Raw genomic sequence first — 22,969 nt, 5'->3', positions numbered from 1 at the left:
TTGTTACAGCAGTACAGCATATTACTGTACTATATAAACTTTACTGTAGCTTTTATTGTATAAACAACATTTTTAAACTGTATGTGACTAGCTTGATTTTTTGAGTTATATAGTTTTTTAAAATAACAAATCATTTCACATTTTACTTCAGCCTCAATTTGTTCTTATTTTGATAAACTGATTTTGTATTTGATTTGTATTTGATCTGGGTGAACACCACATAACCCCTTAAACTTAACATTTCAATTATTAGGATTAAAGAGGTTATCTGATTAGTACAAGGATTATTTGGATTATTAAGAGATTGAGGCATATAACATATTTTAAAATCAGAGACGCATCCACGTACATAATGATAATATTTTATTGTTAATAATTATGATTATGTTGATGATAGTAATTTTGAGTAGTAATGGTGATAGTAATAAAAATACTAAAAAAATCACTCTTGTGTACATACCTTTTGTATGCAGTACTATTTTTAGTACAAGTAGTGGTAATATAATAATAATAATAATAATAAGACTTATAAAGCTCACAAATTCACTGCTCAAGGCGCTAAACTGTATTATTAAATAGTATTATTATAATTATTTTATTATTATTATTATTGCTGTTATTGTTATTATTCTAGATTTAATAATTTGCCATGGCAGTGAGATGTAATATCTCATATTTTCTATTATCATTTTTAGTTGATGTTTCAAAGACTGTTGAACAGAGGGAGATGGATCAGATGAAATCTTACGTTGAACAGTTATCTAGTATGATAACTGTTCTCAATCAACAGGTACTGTATGCAGATCTAATTAATAAAGTGGAATGTTAAATTTAAACATGGTGCGCACTACATTCACTAAAGTTTATTTTGAGCTTTCTTTGCCTCCTTCATATTTCTTAGGAAGACCTGGTACTGCTAAAATAATAATACATAAAATATATTTTACAAATGATAAAAAAATTATAGCCGAATGAATAAAGTAATAAAACCAATACATGAAGTAGCGACTCTCACCGTGGGGGCAGCAGACACAGAAACTGCTGCTTGTGATTTCATGGAAATAGTGCTACAGTTTAAGAACGATTTTTGTTATAACAATGTTTCATTTCCTTTTAATAAACAATGTTTCATTTTCTTTTAGATAACTCAGTGTGAACAGGACCTTATGTTCTCAACCCGTTGCGAGTGTGAACAGGTGGAGTGCGTGGTCAATTCACATAGGTATCCTAGTGGAAAACTCTGGCAGCAAGACCCTTGCACCGCATGTGTTTGTGAGGTGAGTTGGTCAATTTTAATGCACTGGTCAAGGATATCGGTCAGATATTAAATGGTCATTTAATTCCTAAATCATGTTATATCAACTGTGGGAATTTTTTTTTAATTGTTTCTTGAACATTTTTATGTTATTCCTTCTCTTTATGCTTCAAAGTATGTGTTTCAACAGATAGTAGTATTTACTACTGTACCTAGTATGTGGTCAGGGTGTAAGTATTTCTAAAGCCCTGATTACACCAAATAACCATTTTTCTATTTATAATATTTCATAACTATTTTCTTTATATTTGTTGGAATAGAATGGGGAGATCACATGCACTCTTTTGTCTGACAAGTTAGAATGTCGTGACCCTTGCTCTCTTGACCCTTGTCAAAATGGTGGCACATGTACTGGCTATCCTGGCTACCTAAACTTCACCTGTGCCTGTCCTCCTGACTGTTCAGGTAGCCAGTGTGAGCTGAGGGTCAGTTTCTGTAGCTTGAGCCCAACTGCTGGTCAGTGTGAAGTCTATGTTCCAAGGTTTTATTATAATATGTATGCTCAGAGTTGTGAAGAATTTTCAGGTAATTCCGGATTCAATAATTTATTCAGTGTCTAATGCAAATTTAGGCCCAATCTTACCAACTCAAAATTTTAAAATTTGGCGATATAAATATATAACCATCTTACATATTAATATTGTAACTATAAGATATTACAGCACATTTAAAAATCTCATTAAAAACCTAAAGATATTATGTATCACTAATTCCCTTTTTTTATTTAGGGTGTGATGGGAATCATAAAAACAATTTTGATTCTGTTGAGGCATGCGAGAACCTATGTATGCGAGGTGCTTGCTGTCAACGTTTCTACAGAAGAGGGCGTGGTGGGAGCACTTACCGTGCATATAATATAGTTGAAGATGAATTGAAATGTCAGGTATAAAAATACTTGTGTTCTTGATGTATTTAAACAAATTAATTGATTTCCTATATGTTTTTTCATGTGTATTTTATGTTTTGTTGTTTTTAGTGTCTTTATTGTTACTCCATTTTGTGCATACTTACCTGGACATACCAACTATTTCCATTTGGGGCATGTTGTGGCAAAATGGCTAAGTTGTAACAAAAATTGAAATTCAAGTTATTGGTATTTTCAGATACCTGAGTATGTGATCTTTAAAATGAGGGGTCAATCATTCAAATTGGACATTTCAAGCCTAAGTTATTGGAGAGTGATAGTACAGTACTCTTAGAGTCAAGATAAACAAGTTATTTGTGCATACATTGTTTAATAGAATGAACTATGAAAAATAACGTAAAATAAACTATTTGTTAACCACTTCCAGAACTAATACTTTGGGACATGATTAACCCTTTCACTGCGTGTACCTGGTAATACCGGGTATAAACACATGTTGTTGAATTGCGCGTACCCGGTACTACCGGGTATGTAGACAAAATATTGTTAAAAATCAGGAAGAGGTTCTGCGCCCTCTATAGTTTTTTTATATGAACTATAATTAACCTTTTACCGGGAAAAAAGTGTTTTCGAGTGGTTAGGCGCAAAATGGCGGGTGCACGGCCTCAAAACAGACGGTACAATGTCGACGAAGCTATGGACCAGATCTTTGCAGATACGGATAGGGAAGATAACTTTGAATTGGATGATTCTTGCATTTCTTTTCCCCCAGCCGACTATGATAGTGACGACATTGATTCTAAGGACGAAAACGATGATTCTCTCAACTTGGGAGGCCTTGCACAGGGTCAAGGTGGCAATGCCTTGTCCGCAGAGTTCCTTTCCACATTTCACACAATAGAACAGGCTAATTTTTATAGTTCTAAAATGAAGTAACCGTATGATGTTTGCAACGATGCATTTATATTTACTACCTGGATTATATAAAGCAAAAATAAAAACATATGGCAAAAAGTACGTCTAACAGTGATTTTCTGCAAAATTTTATATTTTCACAATTTTGAAGAAAAACTTTGATTATTTGCGGTTTTGGAATAAAACGATCAAACTAACCATTTTTTTTTGTTTTTATTCATCATGTGTGTCTGCATCATTATAAATTTAAAAAAAAAACATTCCATAAAAATTTCATTGGGAAAAATTGGGTTTTTTATCAAAATTTGAGAAAAAACAGAAATTCAAAATGGCGACTTTGAGGTCACATGACAACCTAATTATGCAAAATACCAAATATCAATGTTCCTCGCGTAGGCCAACCTATTGCTCGAACCAACACACAAAAAGAATTTCGAAATAACCTCTTTTAGTATTTTTTTAAAATTATTTTAGAAATTAACTTTTTTCGTTAAAAAAAGTCCCAGCACAGGGGGTGCATATACCTACAGCAGTGAAAGGGTTAATAAGACATTAAACTGTTGATCTATAGTGAAAAACAAATTTGGATTTTTAGGCAATTTTTTGAGCGCCCATATTTTATAGCTCATTTACTCAATACTGGACTGTGCGACAACTTAACCATTTCGCCACAACATGCCTCATTTGTTCTATAAATGGACATCCCTACAAAAAAATAGAACCATCCATTTCAGGGCATCACATTTTCGCTAGTGTAATAAATATAATGAAGTAACTCATTGTTCTTACTCCTAATATTTTTCAGGAAAAAAGCTTGGCGGAATGTAAAGCCATAGCAACGTTTAATCCATCAAGTGATCGCATCTCAGAAGTGATGGCATTCCACGTTGGCCATTCCTGCTCTGGTGGTATTTGCGAATTATCAAAGAAATGCATTGCGGGTAACAGCTCATATGATGTTGGGGACAGTTTTATGTCCGGATGCGAAGAATGTCAGTGTCATCCAGAAGGCATTATTAAATGCAGGTATATTGACAATGTCATAGTTCAAATGTTTTGGTTTTGCTGTGTTCTTTCACTTTGAACACATGATTTTACCTTGTATTTTTTTATATTAATCATCTAAAATATTGAAACATATTGCAGTAATAATTTATATGAAATATATAACGATAAATAGTACTGTATGTTCTCGCGTATAAGGGGAGGCTTAAAATAGCAAATTCCGATCAAAAAGCCGGGGGGTGGGGGATGTCATCTTAGACTTGCAATGCATACAAATTTTAGAATTTTTAAAATCATGTTTGTCTTATGTGCGGGTCGTCTGTAAGTAACACACAAATCAACTGCTGAAATGAAGCTACAAAGTGTTAGTACTAGATGCAGTATTAAGACCATAAAAAGCAACCAAACGTAGAAATTCTGACAGTGAAACAAAGGGTCGTTTTTTTCATCTAAATCTCGCGGGTTGTCGTATACGTGGATCGCCTAATATGCAAGAATATATGGTAATAACAATTACGATAAAGTGTTAAAGACGTGTATAATAATTAGCTGCTGTTGTTGTTGGTAGTAATGTTGCAAGGTCTAATTTTCACACTCTGATTTGTTTAGATGTACAAATTTGGTAGTCCGAAAGGAAATTAGAGACATGACAACAGAAGAAATTGAGGCATTCCAGAGAGCTGTACAAGTGTTGCGCAATTCAGGACCGGGTAATGAATGGGAGCAGTTCCGCGATCTTTACAGCCGTCACGTCATGCATGCACACTCCACTCCTTTCTACTTGTTGTGGCATCGCGTGTTTCTACGTACTGTAGAAAGACGGTTACAGGTAAAGAATAATAAGAATTCTTAAGATGTTGGATTTTTTATAGAAACAAATACATTGATGAACCATGATCTTACAATTCACTCTGACCTATAAATTAAATAGGACCTTTTATTGCACTATTATGATAAATGTTTCCTTTTTTATTCTAGTTTCCATATACATTTTTGAGACTTAATTCTATTTTTGATAAATAAAATAATTATTAATTATGCTTGTTTAACAGGAAATAGATTGTTCTGTTGCTCTCCCTTACTTTGATTTTACTACTGACGTTCAAAACTTTTCCCGTGCCATCATTTGGCAACCAAACTACTTTGGTGGTGATGGAGATGGAGGTTGTGTTCCCGATAATCCTTTCCGTGTCTCCGGCCCTTGGGATCCATGTATTGTACGCAAATTTCAGTCAAACATCAACCTTCCAACGAAAGTTGATATCGCTCGTGCTTTAGTGAATTCCGATTTTGATGCCTTCACAAAGTCAATACAGATGTATATTAGCTATGTGTTTGCTTTCACCGGTGGACAAATGAGCTCGTCCATGGCCCCGTACGACCCCTTGTTTTTCGCTTTCCAATCGTATGTCGATATGCTGTATTGGAGGTGGCAGCAATATCATGGCAAGGAGATTTACCCACAATTCCTTAGGAATGTTAAGATGGTTCCTTTCAACCTACGACCCATAGATTCTTTTGATACCGAAGGACAGCTGTGTGTTACGTATGCCTTGCCAACGTTTGGAGATCCGTGCAATATCACAGATCCATTATTCAACTCGGAAGGCTTTGATAAATACGGATTTGACAGGAATGGGTTTAATCGTGATGGATATGATAGGTAGGTGACAAACTTTATATATTACCTCTTTAAATACCAACTAATTTTTTTCATCAGTGTGTCACAGCGCCACCAACCTTGACTTTAATTTTGGGGCTATATAAATAATAGCAATCAATTGATCTAATTTTTGTCTTCATTATTCTTCATCATTATCATTAGCATAATTACCATCATAAATATTTATCATAATCATCAGAGTCAATATCACTATGTTGAACATCATCAAGACCACCATCATCAATATCACCTTCACAGCTTTTCATCATTGTCATCAGCATCATAATAATAATAATATGTCGGTCTTATATAGCGCTTCATGCATAAAGCCTCTAAGAAAGTATAATGCATACTTCAAGTATTAAAATGCACGCCATCGTGTTGGGATTCAATATTTCGACATTAATTATGTCATCATTAAGAATAAAGCCTCTAAGTGCTTCACATTACTACCCCGGTCATTGGATCAAACACGTATGGAACACATACTCAGCTCCCTGGGTAAAATTCCATAATATTGCAGCTAGTAATCAGCGCAGTTGTGTTTCAACCTACCAGGTACTCACTTGTACTCCTGGGTGGAGAGGGGCAACCGTAGATAAGGTGCCATGCCCAATGACACAAACGGTTTGCACAGCGAGATTTTCAAACCCCCGACCTCAAGGTTGGGAGTCCAAGCCACAACCGATGCGACAAACGCTTATACATGTATCATCAAAGCAATGATCATAAGCATCAGTATATTTATGATTGTTACCACAACCACTATCATCATTAATATTATCATTTTACATCATTGTTATTATCGTCATTATCATCATTGGTTTTATTTCCACTATCATACATACAATTAAAATTATAGGCATGCCTTAAAACCTGTCTTTTCAATTGAGTTTAGGTTATGTTAGGGCTGGCTTTCGTCATTTTTGCACTCATTTCATTTTAATCTTTTACAGCGCTCTAGAAGTACTAAAGAATACTCAACGTTTAAAAAAAAACAAGTACTTTTGTTTGTATACAGGTCTTCTTTGGGATTGGGGTTTCTGCGGTCTTTAGCAGCTTTTGTCTCTATTTAGATTAATAAATATAAAAGACATTTGTTAATTTGTGACAACAGAAAAGTGGTCTTTAATTGGAGGTGGTCTTTAATTAGAGGGATCTTTAATTAGAGAGAGACCTGTATTACAATTAATTGACAACAAATTGTGTTTTCCTTAGATTCGGTTTTGACATTCATGGAGTTGATCGCAATGGTCGTGAAGATCGCCGTGACATCTATATCTACTCAGGATATGATTTTGAGGGTTATGACCGAACTGGCTATGATCGTAGGGGATTCAACCGCTATGGATTTGATCGAAGTGGTAAGACAGGCCATAGTTTACTAACTAATAACACATCCATCCGTCAACAGTCGGTTGTATTTACTTGCCGAATAATAAGCAACATGTGAGAGAGATAAGCCTTGTACGCATTCAATTAATTTTACCACGGTTAAATCCTGCTGTTCGCTCCAGCATTTAAATACATGAAGGTTTTTACAGAGACAGCGGCTGAATGACAAATTGTAAGATTTTTTGTGCGTGTATTGTTAGTCTAATCATGCATTGTCAGTCTAGTAATGCATGTTTATACACATTAGGGAAGGTATAACCAAGGTGTGGCTTGCATTGATATTTTTATTTCAAGAAGCCAGACTGGTTATTTTTTTTGCATAAAATTTACTTGAATAATCTAACTGCGCAGCTTGGTTAATTTGATAAAGAGGAGGGATTTTACTCATGATTGTTCACACTTTTGTGTTTCATATAAATGTTAGTTTGACCACAAAAGTCAAAACTTAAACAGAGCTGTACATAGTCTATTTTGTGAAAACTTTACCTAGATGAGCCAACAAATGCTATTGTTACCTCCAATTAGGACACCTCTTGGTGAGATTGCAACTGGTTTTGATCCCCACCCACCACCAAAATCAAATTTAAAAATTGCACTGATTTTCTTTTAACAGGATTTAACAGGGATGGTTACGACATTAATGGCTACGACATTTATGGATACAATCGCTATGGCTACAATCAATCTGGTTATGATCAACGTGGTTACAACCAGTACGGCTATAATAGCAACAACGAACCTGATGTAACCAATTATTACAAGAACGGTGGTTTCAGTGACCGCTGTTTCAACCGTGCTGGTTTAAATCAAGCAGGATACGACCAGTATGGATTCACTATACAAAGATACAATCAGGAATTCTGTAATTATGCATTCCTGGGTCCGCATATTTTATGGATCTCGTATCGTCTTGACCAGGTCTTGTTTGTCCAAACAGTGCGGTTTTTAGAGACTATATTGCGTGTTTGCCCGCCTTTGACACAGTTGCCAAATGTGTGGTTTGAACAAACATGGACGAGTCAACAAAAAGTGGTTTCCATACCGCAAGGATCTGTAACAAGATTTCCTGCGTCTGTGTATACTTCCAGGTAAGAAATGATTCAATTCAAGTAAAATAAATATATTAATGTCAATTGTGAAAAATAGTCAATATAAACAAAAACGTTTTGCATAAGGAAAATCAAATTTTTTAATTAATTTTTTCATTTATAACTTATTTAGCCAGGATAACATTTCAGTAATATACATACAGGGTATATATATATACTGTTTTTAAAATGGTCTTGGTATCTTGGTAAAACTACTATAACTAACACAAAGTTGAATAAGTATTTATCATCATTTACATCATCATCATAATCATCATCATATTGTAATTGGTATTAACATTATTATTAGTATTATTGTTGCCATCATCACACTAGCCGCCGATGCTGTCTACATTATTATAAATATAGTTTTCTCATTATTGTTATTACTGTTTCTATAATAATTTTACCATCAAATGTTTTCGCCTTCATCATTATCAATCACATCAATTGATCAGACCCTTTTTATCTTCAGTTTTTGTTTTGAAGTAGAGTCGTTGCTTAGTAACTGTGTTTGCGAGGAGAGCTACGCCACATGCTCCTTCAACCCATGTACCATCAACACTTGCCGGGCTTACCCCTCCGCTGTCTGCGTTATAGACGTATGCGGTGGCTGTAGTGCTAAATGGTTTGATAATGATCAAATTGTGAATTGCAAAGGTGAACTGGCACCAGGTAATAAACTGAAAAAGAGAAGGCTATGATTGACATATTTTAGGTCCTTAACTATTTTTTTTTTAAAGAGGGAAGGATCTACTTTTTGACTGGCATATTATGTATTCTGTAGTTTGGTATTATTCATGTAAAAGAAAGTCAGGTCTTAATTTTGGTTAACTTAATTTAAGCCTTGATCTAGGTAATATTTGTCTACAAGAGAGGTGGGTCCCACAAGTAATAGTGTTAATACTGTAATAAAAATGAAAGTAGAATCTCCATTTTGATTGACATACCGTATATTCTGTCAGTAACTAAATAAATAGATGTTGATTGACGTACAGGTTTTAACAAGAAATCATCCAGAAAGCTGCATTTGATATTCATAAATGGAATTAATTTTATAAAGCTTTTAAGGAATTTTAATAGATTATTCCAGACTGAGTAGGAATATTCATTGTAGTTATTTTCTTATTTTTAAGATGGGTGTACTGTTGGAACCATGAATTATGATCATGGGGAAACATGGAAGACAGATTACTGCACAACCTGTACTTGTGAGGTATGTATGCATCCGTACTATGTAATAAATGGGGCTTGCCACCATCAGTGACCAAAACAAGAAAATTGATTTTTTAATATATTATTTATTCTCCACAATATAGGCTTTAAAATGATGGGCCATTTACTGGAATTGACTTAACTGTTGCCAAAGTTATGAGTATAAGTTGTATGGCTTCATTGTACAAAGTATACAATACTGCCATATTCTTATGTTAATTACTCAGTTTAACGTTTAGCGACTCGGATTTCTTTTTTTGTTTCGGATTGGGGCCTGGGAAAGCACTGCATGATCATTCATGCGTAAGATTTCCCACATCAAATTCGATGTGGGATATCGTTATGCATAACTGATTTTGTAAATCACTTGATTGGCTTACTTCATGCATATCAATTAATTTTGGTAATTGTTAAATTGAAGACTAGTCTAGGTGGCTAAGCTAGGCCAGCTCTCTTTTGCCTACCTACTTGAATTAAAACAGTTTAGTATTGGTTCTTGGCCTGCAGAATGACATGGACTGAAAAATGTAGTAACTTACAGACAACCCTGTTCACTACTAAGCTACACAGATTTAGGCCTACTAGGTACGGTAGAACATTGTTAAAAAGGTACTGCATTAAGTAAGAACTTAAAATAGGCCCAACCAAGCCTCTCTCAATTAGACTCTTATAAGGCCTGGGCCATCCTCCTGGAAAGAGTGTTGCTGTGTTTATAATATGTTGGGCCATCTAGCCTAAGCTTAATTCGTCTTTTGCTATTGCCCACTTGTCTTACTATAATCTATTTTATATATTTTAGGTCAGTTTTATTAGGGAGACCTATTTTCTAGCCATGCCTAACTAGTCGACGCAAGTGACCCAGTTTCTGTACACGATTGTGGCCCCTAAAAATGTGAGCATGGTGATTGGTTGAAATCGTTTTCGGTCCACCCATTTATCCAAATACGGAATATAAGATTACATGATTCTTATGGCATCCGCATGCACTGCATGCAGTGTTTTACAAGTCCCTTATGTTCCATCTCTAAATCAACTTATTTGTTGGCGGCGCTGTCCAGAATGAGAAAAAAATCGTGAGGGACTTGTGGCAAGTCTACACCATCGCTATCATCACCACCTAACCCTATCACCACCGTCACTGCCTGCTCCTCATTTGAGCTCATTTTGATTATGAGGTGATCTGCTGGGCCTCAGTTCAATTTAGGCTGAATTCATAAAAAGCATATACTGTACTTTCAGTGCTATTGTTATAAATGAAATTAAATATTTGACTTGCATACTTTATATTCAAGTAAAATGCTAAGCCATATATGAAAGGAGAATTTATTATTCCATCTAGAGAAGTCAAGTTTCCTGTGAAAGTGAGATCTGTCCAACTACATCTAGCTGTTCTCATCCTGGTAAAAGATCAAGTGAATGCTGCTCGGTCTGCAAAGGTCAGTGACAACTATAAATATCTCCAACCTCAATGTTTCACTGCCACACCATAATAGTATAATTATTTTGACCACTGTACCATATTGGTATAATTATATATTTGTATTTGTTTCTTTATTAGACTGTCAGTATCAGGATTTCTTCATCAGAAATGGTGGCAGTGTTATTCTGGATGAAAATAGTTGTGAAACCTGCCATTGTCAGGTAAACTAAATAGATTTCCCCAATTCTTGGCACTTTTCCTTCTATATTTTGTAAGCAAATTTTTTAAAAATGTAGATGTGTGAAACATATATTAGATTAATGTTTATATGGTGCTTATTTTGTTTTCGTCAACAGGAGGGCAATGTAAGGTGTGAGAGGCTACCTTGCCCAGATGTTCATTGTGAAAACCCCAAGATACCCAGGAATGGTTGCTGCCCTACTTGTGATGGTAAGCAACTTAGTTCTTATTATAGTAGAGATTACCGCAATGGACCTTTTATGTTCATATTTTTTGTGCTGACATAGTCAAATCACATTGGTAAAACACATCTTTTTTCGTAATTATAAAACATGATTCATTTGTTATTGTTATTTCTTTTATTGATCTTTCCATTCATGTATTTCATATACCTGCACTGTTTCTTGGAGCCACTATCTTGGTTGCAGACTCTGATCACCCATTCAACTGTGGCAGGGCACCTTTGTTCGTGCCACCTAGGTAGAGATGTAGAATTGTGACAGAGCAGAGGTGGATGGTTGACCCTTTGAGACCGTGCACTTTTTGCCACCACACCTTTCTTCTCTTTATTTTTATACTTTGTTTTAAATCCTCTTTAGTTGATGGAAAGTGCATAGATGCAGTCCATGCAATATGCACTGTATAAATGGCAATTCATTATTATCACTGTAGTTTGTGTAATGATTTATACACTAACATACAGATCTCTACTCTAGACAATAGGCAATCAATCAAATGTACCAGTAAGACAAAGAGAATGATTTGATAGAATTTATGTAGGGTCCTAAGAAATTAAACTGCTCATGGCACACACATCTACCTGTAGTCTATTTTATGAACACCTGGGTAAACCAAGAAATGCCAACTTAGAACTGAGCTATTCCACTTTCACCTATATTATATAAGCTTATATGAACTCATTTTTGTACATGTAGGCTGTGATTATAACGGATCTCGGATGGCTAGTGGGGAATCGGTACCTTTCGGTGATTGTGAGACATGTACATGCATGTCTGGAAACGTCACTTGCGAGAAGCTCTGTCCTAAATTAACGTGTGAAAATCAGTTTATACCCCCGGGTAACTGCTGCCCTCAATGTCCAGATGGCTGTCAGTATGAAGGGATGACGTTCAGGAATGGAGAGTTCTTTACACCGATGTCAAATCCGTGTCTGCGATGTTCCTGTATGGTAAGCCTCATTCAAATAGTCACTTTATCATAGCTGACATATGTACGTGGAAGATTTCCTTATTGTTGGCTACAGCCATCTCATATGAGAAAATACAGATTATGAAAAAGTCCACCATTGTCAGTTTGGAAATTACCATTGTCATATTTTATACCCATTCATATTTCTGGATGAATGGAGACAAATTGTTTTTCTAATATCAACTTTTATGTGATGTGTGCCTATGATTTTTCAGAACCCAACCAAACAGACTTTGATCGAACTAAATCAAAAATCCAATCTTGTCTTTCTGACATCCATGCCTGGTTGAATACTAATCGATTAAAACTAAATAAAAAGAAAACAGAATACATGGATATTCAGATCGAAACAACAGCTGGCAAAGGTTAACGATGGTTTACTTAAAGTAGGAGACTCGCTAATTGAGCCTTCCGAAACTTGTCGTAACCTAGGGATTGTCTTTGACAACAACCTTTCTATGGAAGAACACGTAAACTCTGTATGTCGATCTGCGTACCTCTCCCTGTATAACATCAGTCGCATTATGCTTATGTTGCAACATCAGTTGCTTATGTTTAGAACTTTAAAAAGTTTTTGTTCTGGATATCGTATTTATACAATTGCTTTTTTTCTAGGATTCTCTTGTGAGATGCAACCCCACTAAATGTGAAGACCCGGGTTGTGACAACCCGGTCACAATATTGGGAAGCTGCTGTCAAACCTGTAGCGACAGTAAGTAATGTACTATAATGTGCTATATAGGTACTTATAATTATATATTAATGTTCATGGTGCTACGCAGATACTTCAGTTTATCATGTTTAGTTACTGTAATTTCCTTCGCGATTAATTCCGGGTTCTCTCTGTGCTACGACAGCTTTAATATATGTGAAGTCTCACCACGAAATGAGATGCATCGTTGGTGAAATCATATTGAGATATTCACCAAAACAGGCCAAAGTCAATATTTTTACAAAATTTTGATTTTAATGTTTTTGAATAATTTGATACTTATATTTTATGATTGTATACTTTGTAAGTGAATTTTCTTGCCAAAACCGGGTTCTCTGCACATATTCTGTAATTCTAGTCATATTATTTGTACAGGTTAGTTTATCTTTGAGGTCGATTTTCTCAAAACGTGGTTCTTATACACCTAAACTTTAAATGCTCACATCTCTGGATTTACTTATAGTAGGGAAGCCATTCAAAAAGCAAATGAAATCTTATAATGTGATCTACCCAAATATGATATAAATTCAATTTTTGAATTTCTAACCATGAGACTCATTTTGTGGCGAGACCTCACATATGTGATTGCATAATATATCGGTTGAGTAAAGAGGTGATTTGGTTGGATTAAGCCTGTGATATACCTAAAGATTTCTGGGTCTAGCCTTCACAACGGGAGGTTGCACATTAAATTTCTGTCTGAAGAACGTTTTCATACAACTACTTGGGAACTTTTTGTTGAATGGCTATGCTCAAGCCAAAACCTACACAATATGCTACTCACGATACTACTTCTTAAAAACATTCAAAATTCTTTGCCTTTTCCCTTTTTTAGAATGTGTTTACAATGGTAGAATTTATGAAGATGGTCAGACATGGGTGTCATCTAATCAGTGTCAGGATTGTACATGTCAAGGGTCAGAGGTTGTCTGTGTAGAAGCACAGTCCTGTCAACAAACTTGCGAGAATGGATACATTAGACCAGGCCAATGTTGTTCTGATTGTTTTGGTAATTCCTTTGCTTCTGTCTCTTATACACATCTAGATGTGTATAAGAGACAGATATATATATATACACATATATATTTATTTATTTTAATTGTATATCATTTTTATCTATGATTTTTATGTTAATTAATTATAGTTAATTTTTTAATTTTGTCTTTATTGACATGCTTGAACTAGAATTATTCTTAGTAGTTGATAAAGTTGTTAATAATTAGAAACACCTTTGAGTTGCTCATATGCAATGACCATATAAATTATCAACTTTCAGCAAGTCAAAGATAGAAAAAAAAGAACAGTTATTTTCATACAATTCACTACAAAAATCCCTAAATTAATTTTATGCCATAAATGAGGCTTACCATCCCCAAACCAGCATCAGTGCCCAAAAAATGAAAACTGACTTTTAAATATATTCTTATTCTCCACATTGTAAGCTTTAAAATGATTTATTGGAATCGAATTTTTCAAAGTATTATGGCTTCTCTGTTCTAAAGTATACAATACTGGCACATTTTAATGCTAAATACTCAGTTTAACAATTAGTGACAGTATGCCGGTTTTGGAATGGCAAGCCTTATATTTTAATTGTACCTGTTCATATGCAAAGAATATAATATTTTATAAACTTCTGCTAATTGGCAAAGACAGTTTTTCTTGTTATAAATGTCAGTTGAAATCTAATAACTTATTTGAATATATAAATTAGGCATCTCATTTTTTTTTTTTAATTTAAGTGTTTTATACACACACAACACATACACACACGTATGTCTTTAAAGATTTTAATAATTAGTAAGCGCTTGTAATAATTAGTTGATAGCAAATGCTTGTATTTGTTAGTTATAGTAAATACTTGTGGACATGTTCCCTTTTATATGGGATTTTTAATTTAAGTGTTTTATACACACACAACACATACTCACACATATGTCTTTAAAGATTTTAATAATTAGTAAGTGCTTGTAATAATTAGTTGATAGCAAATGCTTGTATTTGTTAATTATAGTAAATACTTGTGGACATGTTCCCTTTAATATGGGATTGTGCAATTTATCTGACAATGTATTTTGCTTTTATCCTGTTTCCTCATCCCCCCTCCCTTTGATTTGCTCTACATTTTTATCATCAAGCATGGAAACATACTTTGTTAATACTGTAGATTATTGTTTGATTATGTACTGTACATTATATATCCTGAGATGCAGATCCACAGATTTTTAGTATTATGTTTGCTATGAGCTTTCCAAACATACCAATCTTAATATTAAAATTCATTGAAAAGGATAAAATGATTATTAAATATAAATTTTGTAGGTGGATTCCTTTGCTTACAATTTTAATCATTGACTTCAAATTGGCTGTCAAATATCATATGAGGCAAAGATAAGTCAAACCACTCACTCTTCGCAAAAAGTTGATTTTTAGTTATTAATACATGGTCAAAATGAAAGTAAAAGATAAAATGGTAAAAGAATCATTTAAATTCGACATTTTGTTATGAAGTTACAGGAGCTTAAAACAGCAGCTTATAGAAAAGTATTTGAGAAGTCAGCCTTTCGCAGGCAGAGACCATCACCAAAAGCATGTGTAGATATATAAATTTTAGTTTAGTACATTAAAATAAATTTTGAAAATGTTGACATTCCAACATCTTTTGTCTATTGTCTCCGAAACACGATTTGCGAGGAGTGACTGGTTTGATATACCATAGATAAAAATGTTGACATCTACTTGACATCGAAAGTAACAAGATGTCAACTAGAGCAGAAGTTGTTAACTTGAGAGACAAAATTTATCCCAGTATATATATAGTAATTTGTGCAACTGCATCTTTAATTTTTAATCAACATTTATATAGTTGTTTGATACGTAGCATAGAAGCCAACTTTACTATGTTTTTTTTTGTCTGTGTGTGCGTAATTTCACCTCAGACTGTAAAGATCAGTTTGGTGTGCTGCACCCCGAAGGATCGTCATGGATACCGTCACATGACATGTGTCAGAATTGTTCATGCTATGATGGCCGTGTCACATGTGACATCATAGAATGTAACCACATGTGCGATTACCCAATCTTTAAGCCCGAGCAATGTTGCCCTGTGTGTGAAGGTAGGAGAAGGTTGCATGTGAACTCATTGCATGTATCACTTGGGTGGCTAAAGCCTTTCCACATTGCACTGCACCTAGTAATGGCAGCTTGATACTAATCACATCAAAACAGGTGCATGTTTGGTAACATGTTTTATATAGATTTTATTGGATATATTTTTTTTATAACAAAGTGTTGCACTCACTTGGGATGGCTAAGCATGTCATAGTGGTATGTGCACACCCGCTGAGGACAATTTTTACTGAGGTGTAAACTCACTGAATAATCAATATCATATTTTAGCAGATTTATTGAAACTCAGTAATAGAGAACATGGAGCTGGTATGACCTGGTCTGAATAAACATGGTCATTCCTATGTGATTCTAACACAATAATACAACATATTTGCATAATTTGTAATAATTTATTTGTTGCTTAACTTCAACAGCTTCTAAATACAAAGTTTCAAATTAAGTCAGTTCACATGAAATGTGATGATGTTCATAATATAAGTAGCTATGATAATTTTAATATAAATTGAATATGTTGGTGTTGTATAGTGGCACATCATGCTCAAGGCTTGTGTTTTTGTCCTCTTTGTTCTTTGCTGTTTCCTTATGTTTTGTTTTGTCACACAAGGTGCGCACACATTTGCATCAAAAAATTATAACAACTAACAGTTATGTTATGATTGCTATATCTGTGGTAATAGGTTTATTGGTTGGTGTATATTGAAGGCTTTATAATCAAATTTAAAAGAAATTTTTCTGGCAACAAAAATAAATCTAGTTATTGAGCACTGACGGTCTGAATTTATTAACTTTGCTGGATGTTAGGTATAAATAAGTAGAATTATCGGTGGATTCAAGCAGGCCCCCCCCCCCCAATAAAATTATTAAAATTTAAAAAAAAGAAAATTCTACTCAAATTCTACTAGTCTAAGAGTAAAAGTCCCTCTTTGGGCCCCCTTTACTTCAAATTTCTGGATCCACCACTGAGAATAGATACATTCTTAAGTGATACAGACTGGGGCCTGACCTTGTAGGGATAGGGAAAGGAGTTACATTGTATAATTAAGTACATTAGATACATTCTATTAGGGAAAGGTATTAAATTGTATAAGTAAGTAAAATAGATATATTCTGGGGTGATACAGATTAGGGTCTGATTTTGTAGGGATAAGAGGAAGGAGTTAAATGGTAATAAGTAAGTAAATTAGATATAATTCTGGGGCCTGACCTAGTAGGGAAAGGTGTTAAATTGTATAAGTAAAATAGATATATTCTATGGTGATCTTGTAGGGATAGAGAAAGGAGTTAAATGGTATAAGTAAGTAAAATAGGTGATTCAGACTAGGGCCTGACCTAGTAGGGAAAGGAAGTAAGTAAAATAAGTACATTTTGTTACTTTTTGATCTGTGCTTGTTTCCATAAATAAATATAAATACTTCTTGACTTGGTCTGTAAATTTATCACTGCAAAAAAAAATAGTTTTAGGTGCAAGTCCCACTGGATTAATATTTGTGTTTCACACTAAATTGAAATACTAATGTTAAATAAAATGGACCATTCCACTAAGCCACGCCCCTTGGATATTGTTGCTAAGGTCCTATTTCTGGCCTTGTTTTGATTGGTCAGCTGTTGAGTTCCATTTTAATTAGCGTTTGGTATGATTTTCTAGGTTGCTTTTACAATCAACGTGAAATAGCGAATGGTGCTACGTTTAGTGGGCCAAGTGGTCCGTGTGAGCAGTGTGTATGCCGCGGTGGAACTGTGTCCTGTAGTACCATCCAGTGTGGGCAGACAGCCTGCCAACATCCTGTCGTCTCACCCAGTGAATGTTGCCCTGTTTGTGAAGGTAAAGGTGCTTCTTAATTTTGATAAGTTTGTTTAAACTAAATTGTATATTTTTTTGAACAGCAAGAGATTTGTCATTTTCTGGATAGAATATACTGTGTCGCTCTATAACTAGATGCCATTTTGAGAATTGTGCAGCCATTTGCAGTATTGCAACAAAGCTAAGTATGTCCCACCAACATGCTATAAGGTAAATTTCCCACCGATTAGTAAAGGACAACTTCAAAAAAAGGTATCCGTTCGTTTTTGAAGTCTGATGTAGATAGCCTATCAAATAGTGACTTTAGAATGTTTGAGACCCAGACATATCTCCCGACTTTAAATTGACAAAGATCGAAACATGTTAATTATTGATACAATGTATACATATACCAGCTTAGAAGACAAAATGTTTGACAAAGGCAGACAAGCATACACTTGATAGGTATTTGATAGTCGGTAATAGAAGGGCTAATTTAGTGGGGGTGCTCCGGCCCCCCTTCCTCCTTTTGAAAAGTGAAAAGAAAGAGAAAGAAAGAAAAAGAAATTATTGTTAGCCCAAAATGCCTTAAAGGTTATTTACGGACCAAGTAATTAGAGCCACATGCATTACCCACCTATTGTCGGATTCTATTGCAATTTTGAATATTTTTGTTTATTAGATTGCTACTACGAACAGCAGCTTTATACAAATGGGCAGAGATTTACCAGCGCTGGTTGCCAGGATTGCATGTGTAGGAGTGGAACGGTTGACTGTCAACAGTTAAATTGTCCTGTGGTTAGATGTGATTATCCAATTCAGAGGCCAGGACAATGCTGCCGTCAATGTGATGGCAAGTACTGTAATACTACTGTAATAGCTAGACGCCATGTTGTGGTGGGGGGGCGCTAAAAATGCGCAAACAAATTTAATTACGTTGTTAGTGGTCGGCATCACTATAACATTGTTGCTTTGCTTGCCTTTTGTAAACTGCATAATCACTTGCGTCAAGTGGTTAGATGATTTGAAAAAAAATCTTTACTTTAAATTTATCATTGAAAAGTATTGCAAGAATTGTTATTTTTAACAATAATTTAAACAAATGACAAAAGAATCTTGTGTAAACTGGTACCTCACTTAGGCCCCCAACATGGTGTTGGTGGCTTCACTTTTTTCTGTACAATGATTGGCCGATGAGCAATCCAGCTATTATAATTTATAGTAGAGAACAGTGGTTGTGAAGCATGAATCATCCAGTTCATATTCAAATACTGCCCTCAATGGGAGGTATTCACAATAAAAAAAAAAAACTTTCTCATTTTGGTGTAATGATGCCATAGTATATGTTTGTGCCTGAACATATTTTTGTTTATATCTAGTCTTAACACAGTATTAACTCTTCATATATTTGGTACACAAACAAAAAATTAATTATGGAATGTAAAGTTTCTGCCTTTAAATTCTATTGATCACAATATGTAGCAAAATTGGAGAATTCATAAAATTACCATGGTCTTATCGATGTGAGTTTAGATGCAAATTTTGAAATCTAAGAAAAACAAGTGATATCTGCTTCTATTTTGGGGAGCGCTTTACTACATTCAAATGAAAGTGTCAGGAATGGCAAACATCATTATTGTATTATCAAGCTCCTGTCTCTTATACACATCTAGATGTGTATAAGAGACAGGTATAATTAAGTACATTAGATACATTCTATTAGGGAAAGGTATTAAATTGTATAAGTAAGTAAAATAGATATATTCTGGGGTGATACAGATTAGGGTCTGATTTTGTAGGGATAAGAGGAAGGAGTTAAATGGAAAATGCCTCCGACGGGATTCGAACCTGCGACCTCTCGCTGACAAGGCGAGTGTCATAACCACTAGACCACGAAGGCTTCATGGTTGAACAGGTCCAAATACCCGTCGGGAACATTGTATTACACAATGCTATGCCTCAAGAGGGCATATATATATATATATTCTATTTACTATATTATATTTGCTATGCTGATATGGAAGTGTAGTTTACTGCACAAAAAATGTTGCAAGTATGTAAAATTTATTGTGGTTTACAAAAACAAATTTGATTTACAGTACACTATTATTAATAAGAATAATAATAATAAATACAATATTTTGATATTAGGTTGTGATTATAAAGGAGTGCTATACAGGAATAAAGAAGAGTTCCGAGATAATGTTACATGTAGGGATTGCCAATGCAGTGATGGATATGTCAGTTGTACCCGTGTACAATGCCAGTCAATTCCTTGCCAGTATCCAATGATCCCTCCTGGCGGTTGTTGCCCGGAGTGTTCAGGTATGTCTTAAAAAATATATCTGAATGTTTACTTTCATGGTAACCCGTTGCGTGATGGTTACTTCAGATATTCAACATAGACACCAGGTGTAGGATATGCTTTTGGCGGATCCAGCTCTCTTGATTCACACGAGAAAAAATGTTGTCGCTGTCTCGTGCCAAGGAAAATTTAGTGCATATCCTCTGCTACATTGCGTCTGTGGGAATGCGCATCCGTGAAAGATTAGTAAACGTACCATGTAATATCCAGTAGGAAAACAGACATCGCGGTGGCTTGAAACACTTCCAAGATAATCAGACCCCTCCCTTCTTCAGTAACATCGAAACCCCTGTAGATCCAATCCTGACGCCACTTTCGCCATATCTTCACTGTGTATTATTTTCAGTATTTGAAAAATACATATATTTTTAGAAAAATTCAACCTTTTTTAGGCTGTGATTATAATGGAAGATCACATGGAAATGGGGATGTATTTGTGGGAATCGATCCATGCGAAAGTTGTAATTGCCGGGAAGGTGAGGTCCAGTGCCAGAGAATTCCGTGTCCTCCAGTGAGGTGTACACATCCGATCAAACGACCTAATGTGTGTTGCAAATCCTGTGAAGGTAATACAGAAAAGGTTGGGAGGCACCATATTTTAAGATAGAATTTTAATTTCTAATTTCTTTATGTTCTCATTTTTTTAAGGTCGCAATTCTACGGATTTATATTTTCCACTATCAATCATATTTATTATGTTTGTATGTAATTAAGTGTTGCTATTATTTATTTTTGATTTTTGCAGGTTGTGAATTTGAAGGTAGATTTTATCGAAATCTTGAAAGAATCCCTCGTGATGATATATGTGAAGAGTGTACCTGTTCCCAAGGTAGCGTGGATTGTCGAAGACAACATTGCAAACCACCTGACTGCCAGTACCCACGTATGGATAGCAGTGATTGCTGCGCAGATTGCAGAAATGGTGAGCTGAATTATTTTAAAATGCGAAGTTCAATTGTTTTTTAAAGGGAAATGTTTTGTATTATCGGAAGCAGTGGCGTAACCCATTTGCGCTCTTGTGCGGCAGTCCACCGGGCCCCCGACCCCTAGGGGCTCCAAAGAGGCCTCTAAACCACATGATCTTTGATCTGGCACCCTGACCCAAAAGGGATTTGTTGATACATAACAGCATAATGTGTCTCTGACATCGACTGTATACCATATTGTATCCAGTGGTGAATTAAATGGCTCCTAAATTTTAAGTCTGTGAGTGCCTTTTCTGGCCATTTAGAGGTGCCATAATCATAAATTTTCTTTATCAATGAAAGTCTCTCCCTGGGACCTATTAAACATTCCTGGATTCCCACTCACATCACTGTATATAATTTATTTTGTTATTAAACATTTAGAATGCAATGACAAACATTTAAAAAACGAGCACATCTAAAATCTCACAATGGAATTGGCAACCGGGACCCAAAAGGCCCCACTCTCAGAAAGCCACAGGCCCCCCGGCCCATCGTTACACCACTGACTGGGAGTAAAGATCAAACGATGTCAAAGGTTGCGTTCACATAGAACTAAAATGTAAACCATTTAATTAATCGACTGACGCAATTTCCATCGTGTGTCATTGTGAACAAGATTACAGTGATAGTCGAAAGCTTAAAACGTAAGTTCTTTTGTTTTCTGCTTTATTCAGAGATATAAATTTTTAATTGATATTTATCATTCAATTAATAGAAATTAAAAGAAAAATATAACTCCCTATTAAATAGCAAGCAGTGCCCACTCCACAGTAAATTTAGAGGTTAGTAAGTTGATAACAACAGTAATTTAAATCATAATAATAAGGCTTTTTATACCCTGTTTCGCGAACTTAAGATTGTCAGAGGAGGGCAGAAAAACAATTAAAATGCAATTTTGATTTCTTATTCAGCAAATAGTTTAGCATAATTAGAGTAGGAACGGTTTGAAAGTTAAGAAAGTATCTAGCCCGGGAAAGGAGAAAGATAGAAGAGTTAAGTTTTTTACAAAGGTGGGAGATGTGGTTGTTCCAAGTGAGATTGTTGTCAATATGAACACCAAGGTGCTTAATACAAGTGACGTTTTCGATAGGCAGATGATTGATAGTACGTTTTATAGCAGGACTACGTCTAAGATTTTGAGAAGTTCCAATTAGCATAGATTTAGTTTTTTAAATATTTAGATATAGTTTGTTTGCAGAAAGCCAAGAATAGAGATGAGAGATTGTTGTTAAGGGCTGGTGATTTATTGGCTGTGTAAATAATAGTATCATCAGCAAACATGTTGGCCGAACAGTTATCGGTTAAAGAGGACCAAGAATAGTGCCGGGGGGGGGGGGATGCCAGTGTGTAAGGGAAGGAGAGAAGAGAGAGAATAATTGAAGGAGACACGTTGGAAGCGAAACGAAAGGTAGGAGTGAAGCCAGAGGATAGTTTTATGAGAAAGGCCAAAGAAAGGAGGTTTTTTTCAGCAGGATGGAGTGGTTAATAGTGTCAAAAGCTTTGCGTAAGTTGATGAAGACAGTGCCAATAAGGTTTCCGTGATTGATATGTTAAAGCCAGGTGTCATGAGTATTAATAAGAGCGGTAAGGGTAGAATGGCCAGGCCGAAATCCAGATTGTTGTTCAGAGAGAAGATTATTAGAGAGAAGGTAGTGGTAAAGTTGAGAATGAATAGCTTTTTC

The 22,969-nt window shown here is 35.0% G+C and overlaps 1 protein-coding gene across 1 annotated transcript in view; it reads left to right on the top strand.

Annotated features, from left to right (window-relative positions):
• Positions 1–22,969, top strand: part of LOC117104682 (kielin/chordin-like protein) — a 62,404-nt gene that overhangs the window by 11,879 nt on the left and 27,556 nt on the right. Inside the window, exons 6-29 of the mRNA XM_033245565.1 lie at positions 696–790; positions 1,143–1,277; positions 1,576–1,840; positions 2,044–2,198; positions 3,901–4,121; positions 4,710–4,929; positions 5,153–5,763; positions 6,982–7,127; positions 7,772–8,246; positions 8,722–8,921; positions 9,383–9,462; positions 10,801–10,897; positions 11,020–11,102; positions 11,238–11,331; positions 12,057–12,310; positions 12,946–13,042; positions 13,878–14,051; positions 15,057–15,112; positions 15,924–16,158; positions 17,820–17,996; positions 18,637–18,807; positions 20,106–20,279; positions 20,712–20,885; positions 21,065–21,241. Of these exons, the coding sequence (XP_033101456.1) occupies positions 696–790; positions 1,143–1,277; positions 1,576–1,840; positions 2,044–2,198; positions 3,901–4,121; positions 4,710–4,929; positions 5,153–5,763; positions 6,982–7,127; positions 7,772–8,246; positions 8,722–8,921; positions 9,383–9,462; positions 10,801–10,897; positions 11,020–11,102; positions 11,238–11,331; positions 12,057–12,310; positions 12,946–13,042; positions 13,878–14,051; positions 15,057–15,112; positions 15,924–16,158; positions 17,820–17,996; positions 18,637–18,807; positions 20,106–20,279; positions 20,712–20,885; positions 21,065–21,241 (4,566 nt within the window). The remainder of the gene's footprint in view (positions 1–695; positions 791–1,142; positions 1,278–1,575; positions 1,841–2,043; positions 2,199–3,900; positions 4,122–4,709; positions 4,930–5,152; positions 5,764–6,981; positions 7,128–7,771; positions 8,247–8,721; positions 8,922–9,382; positions 9,463–10,800; positions 10,898–11,019; positions 11,103–11,237; positions 11,332–12,056; positions 12,311–12,945; positions 13,043–13,877; positions 14,052–15,056; positions 15,113–15,923; positions 16,159–17,819; positions 17,997–18,636; positions 18,808–20,105; positions 20,280–20,711; positions 20,886–21,064; positions 21,242–22,969) is intronic.

Source organism: Anneissia japonica, unplaced genomic scaffold, assembly GCF_011630105.1.
Source record: "Anneissia japonica isolate Jap-2015-1 unplaced genomic scaffold, ASM1163010v1 scaffold287712_len2945570_cov188, whole genome shotgun sequence".
In the NCBI taxonomy this organism is placed as follows: domain Eukaryota; kingdom Metazoa; phylum Echinodermata; class Crinoidea; order Comatulida; family Comatulidae; genus Anneissia; species Anneissia japonica.
Note: the sequence above shows the minus strand (reverse complement) of the source record. Positions and strands in the feature narration are given on the sequence as shown.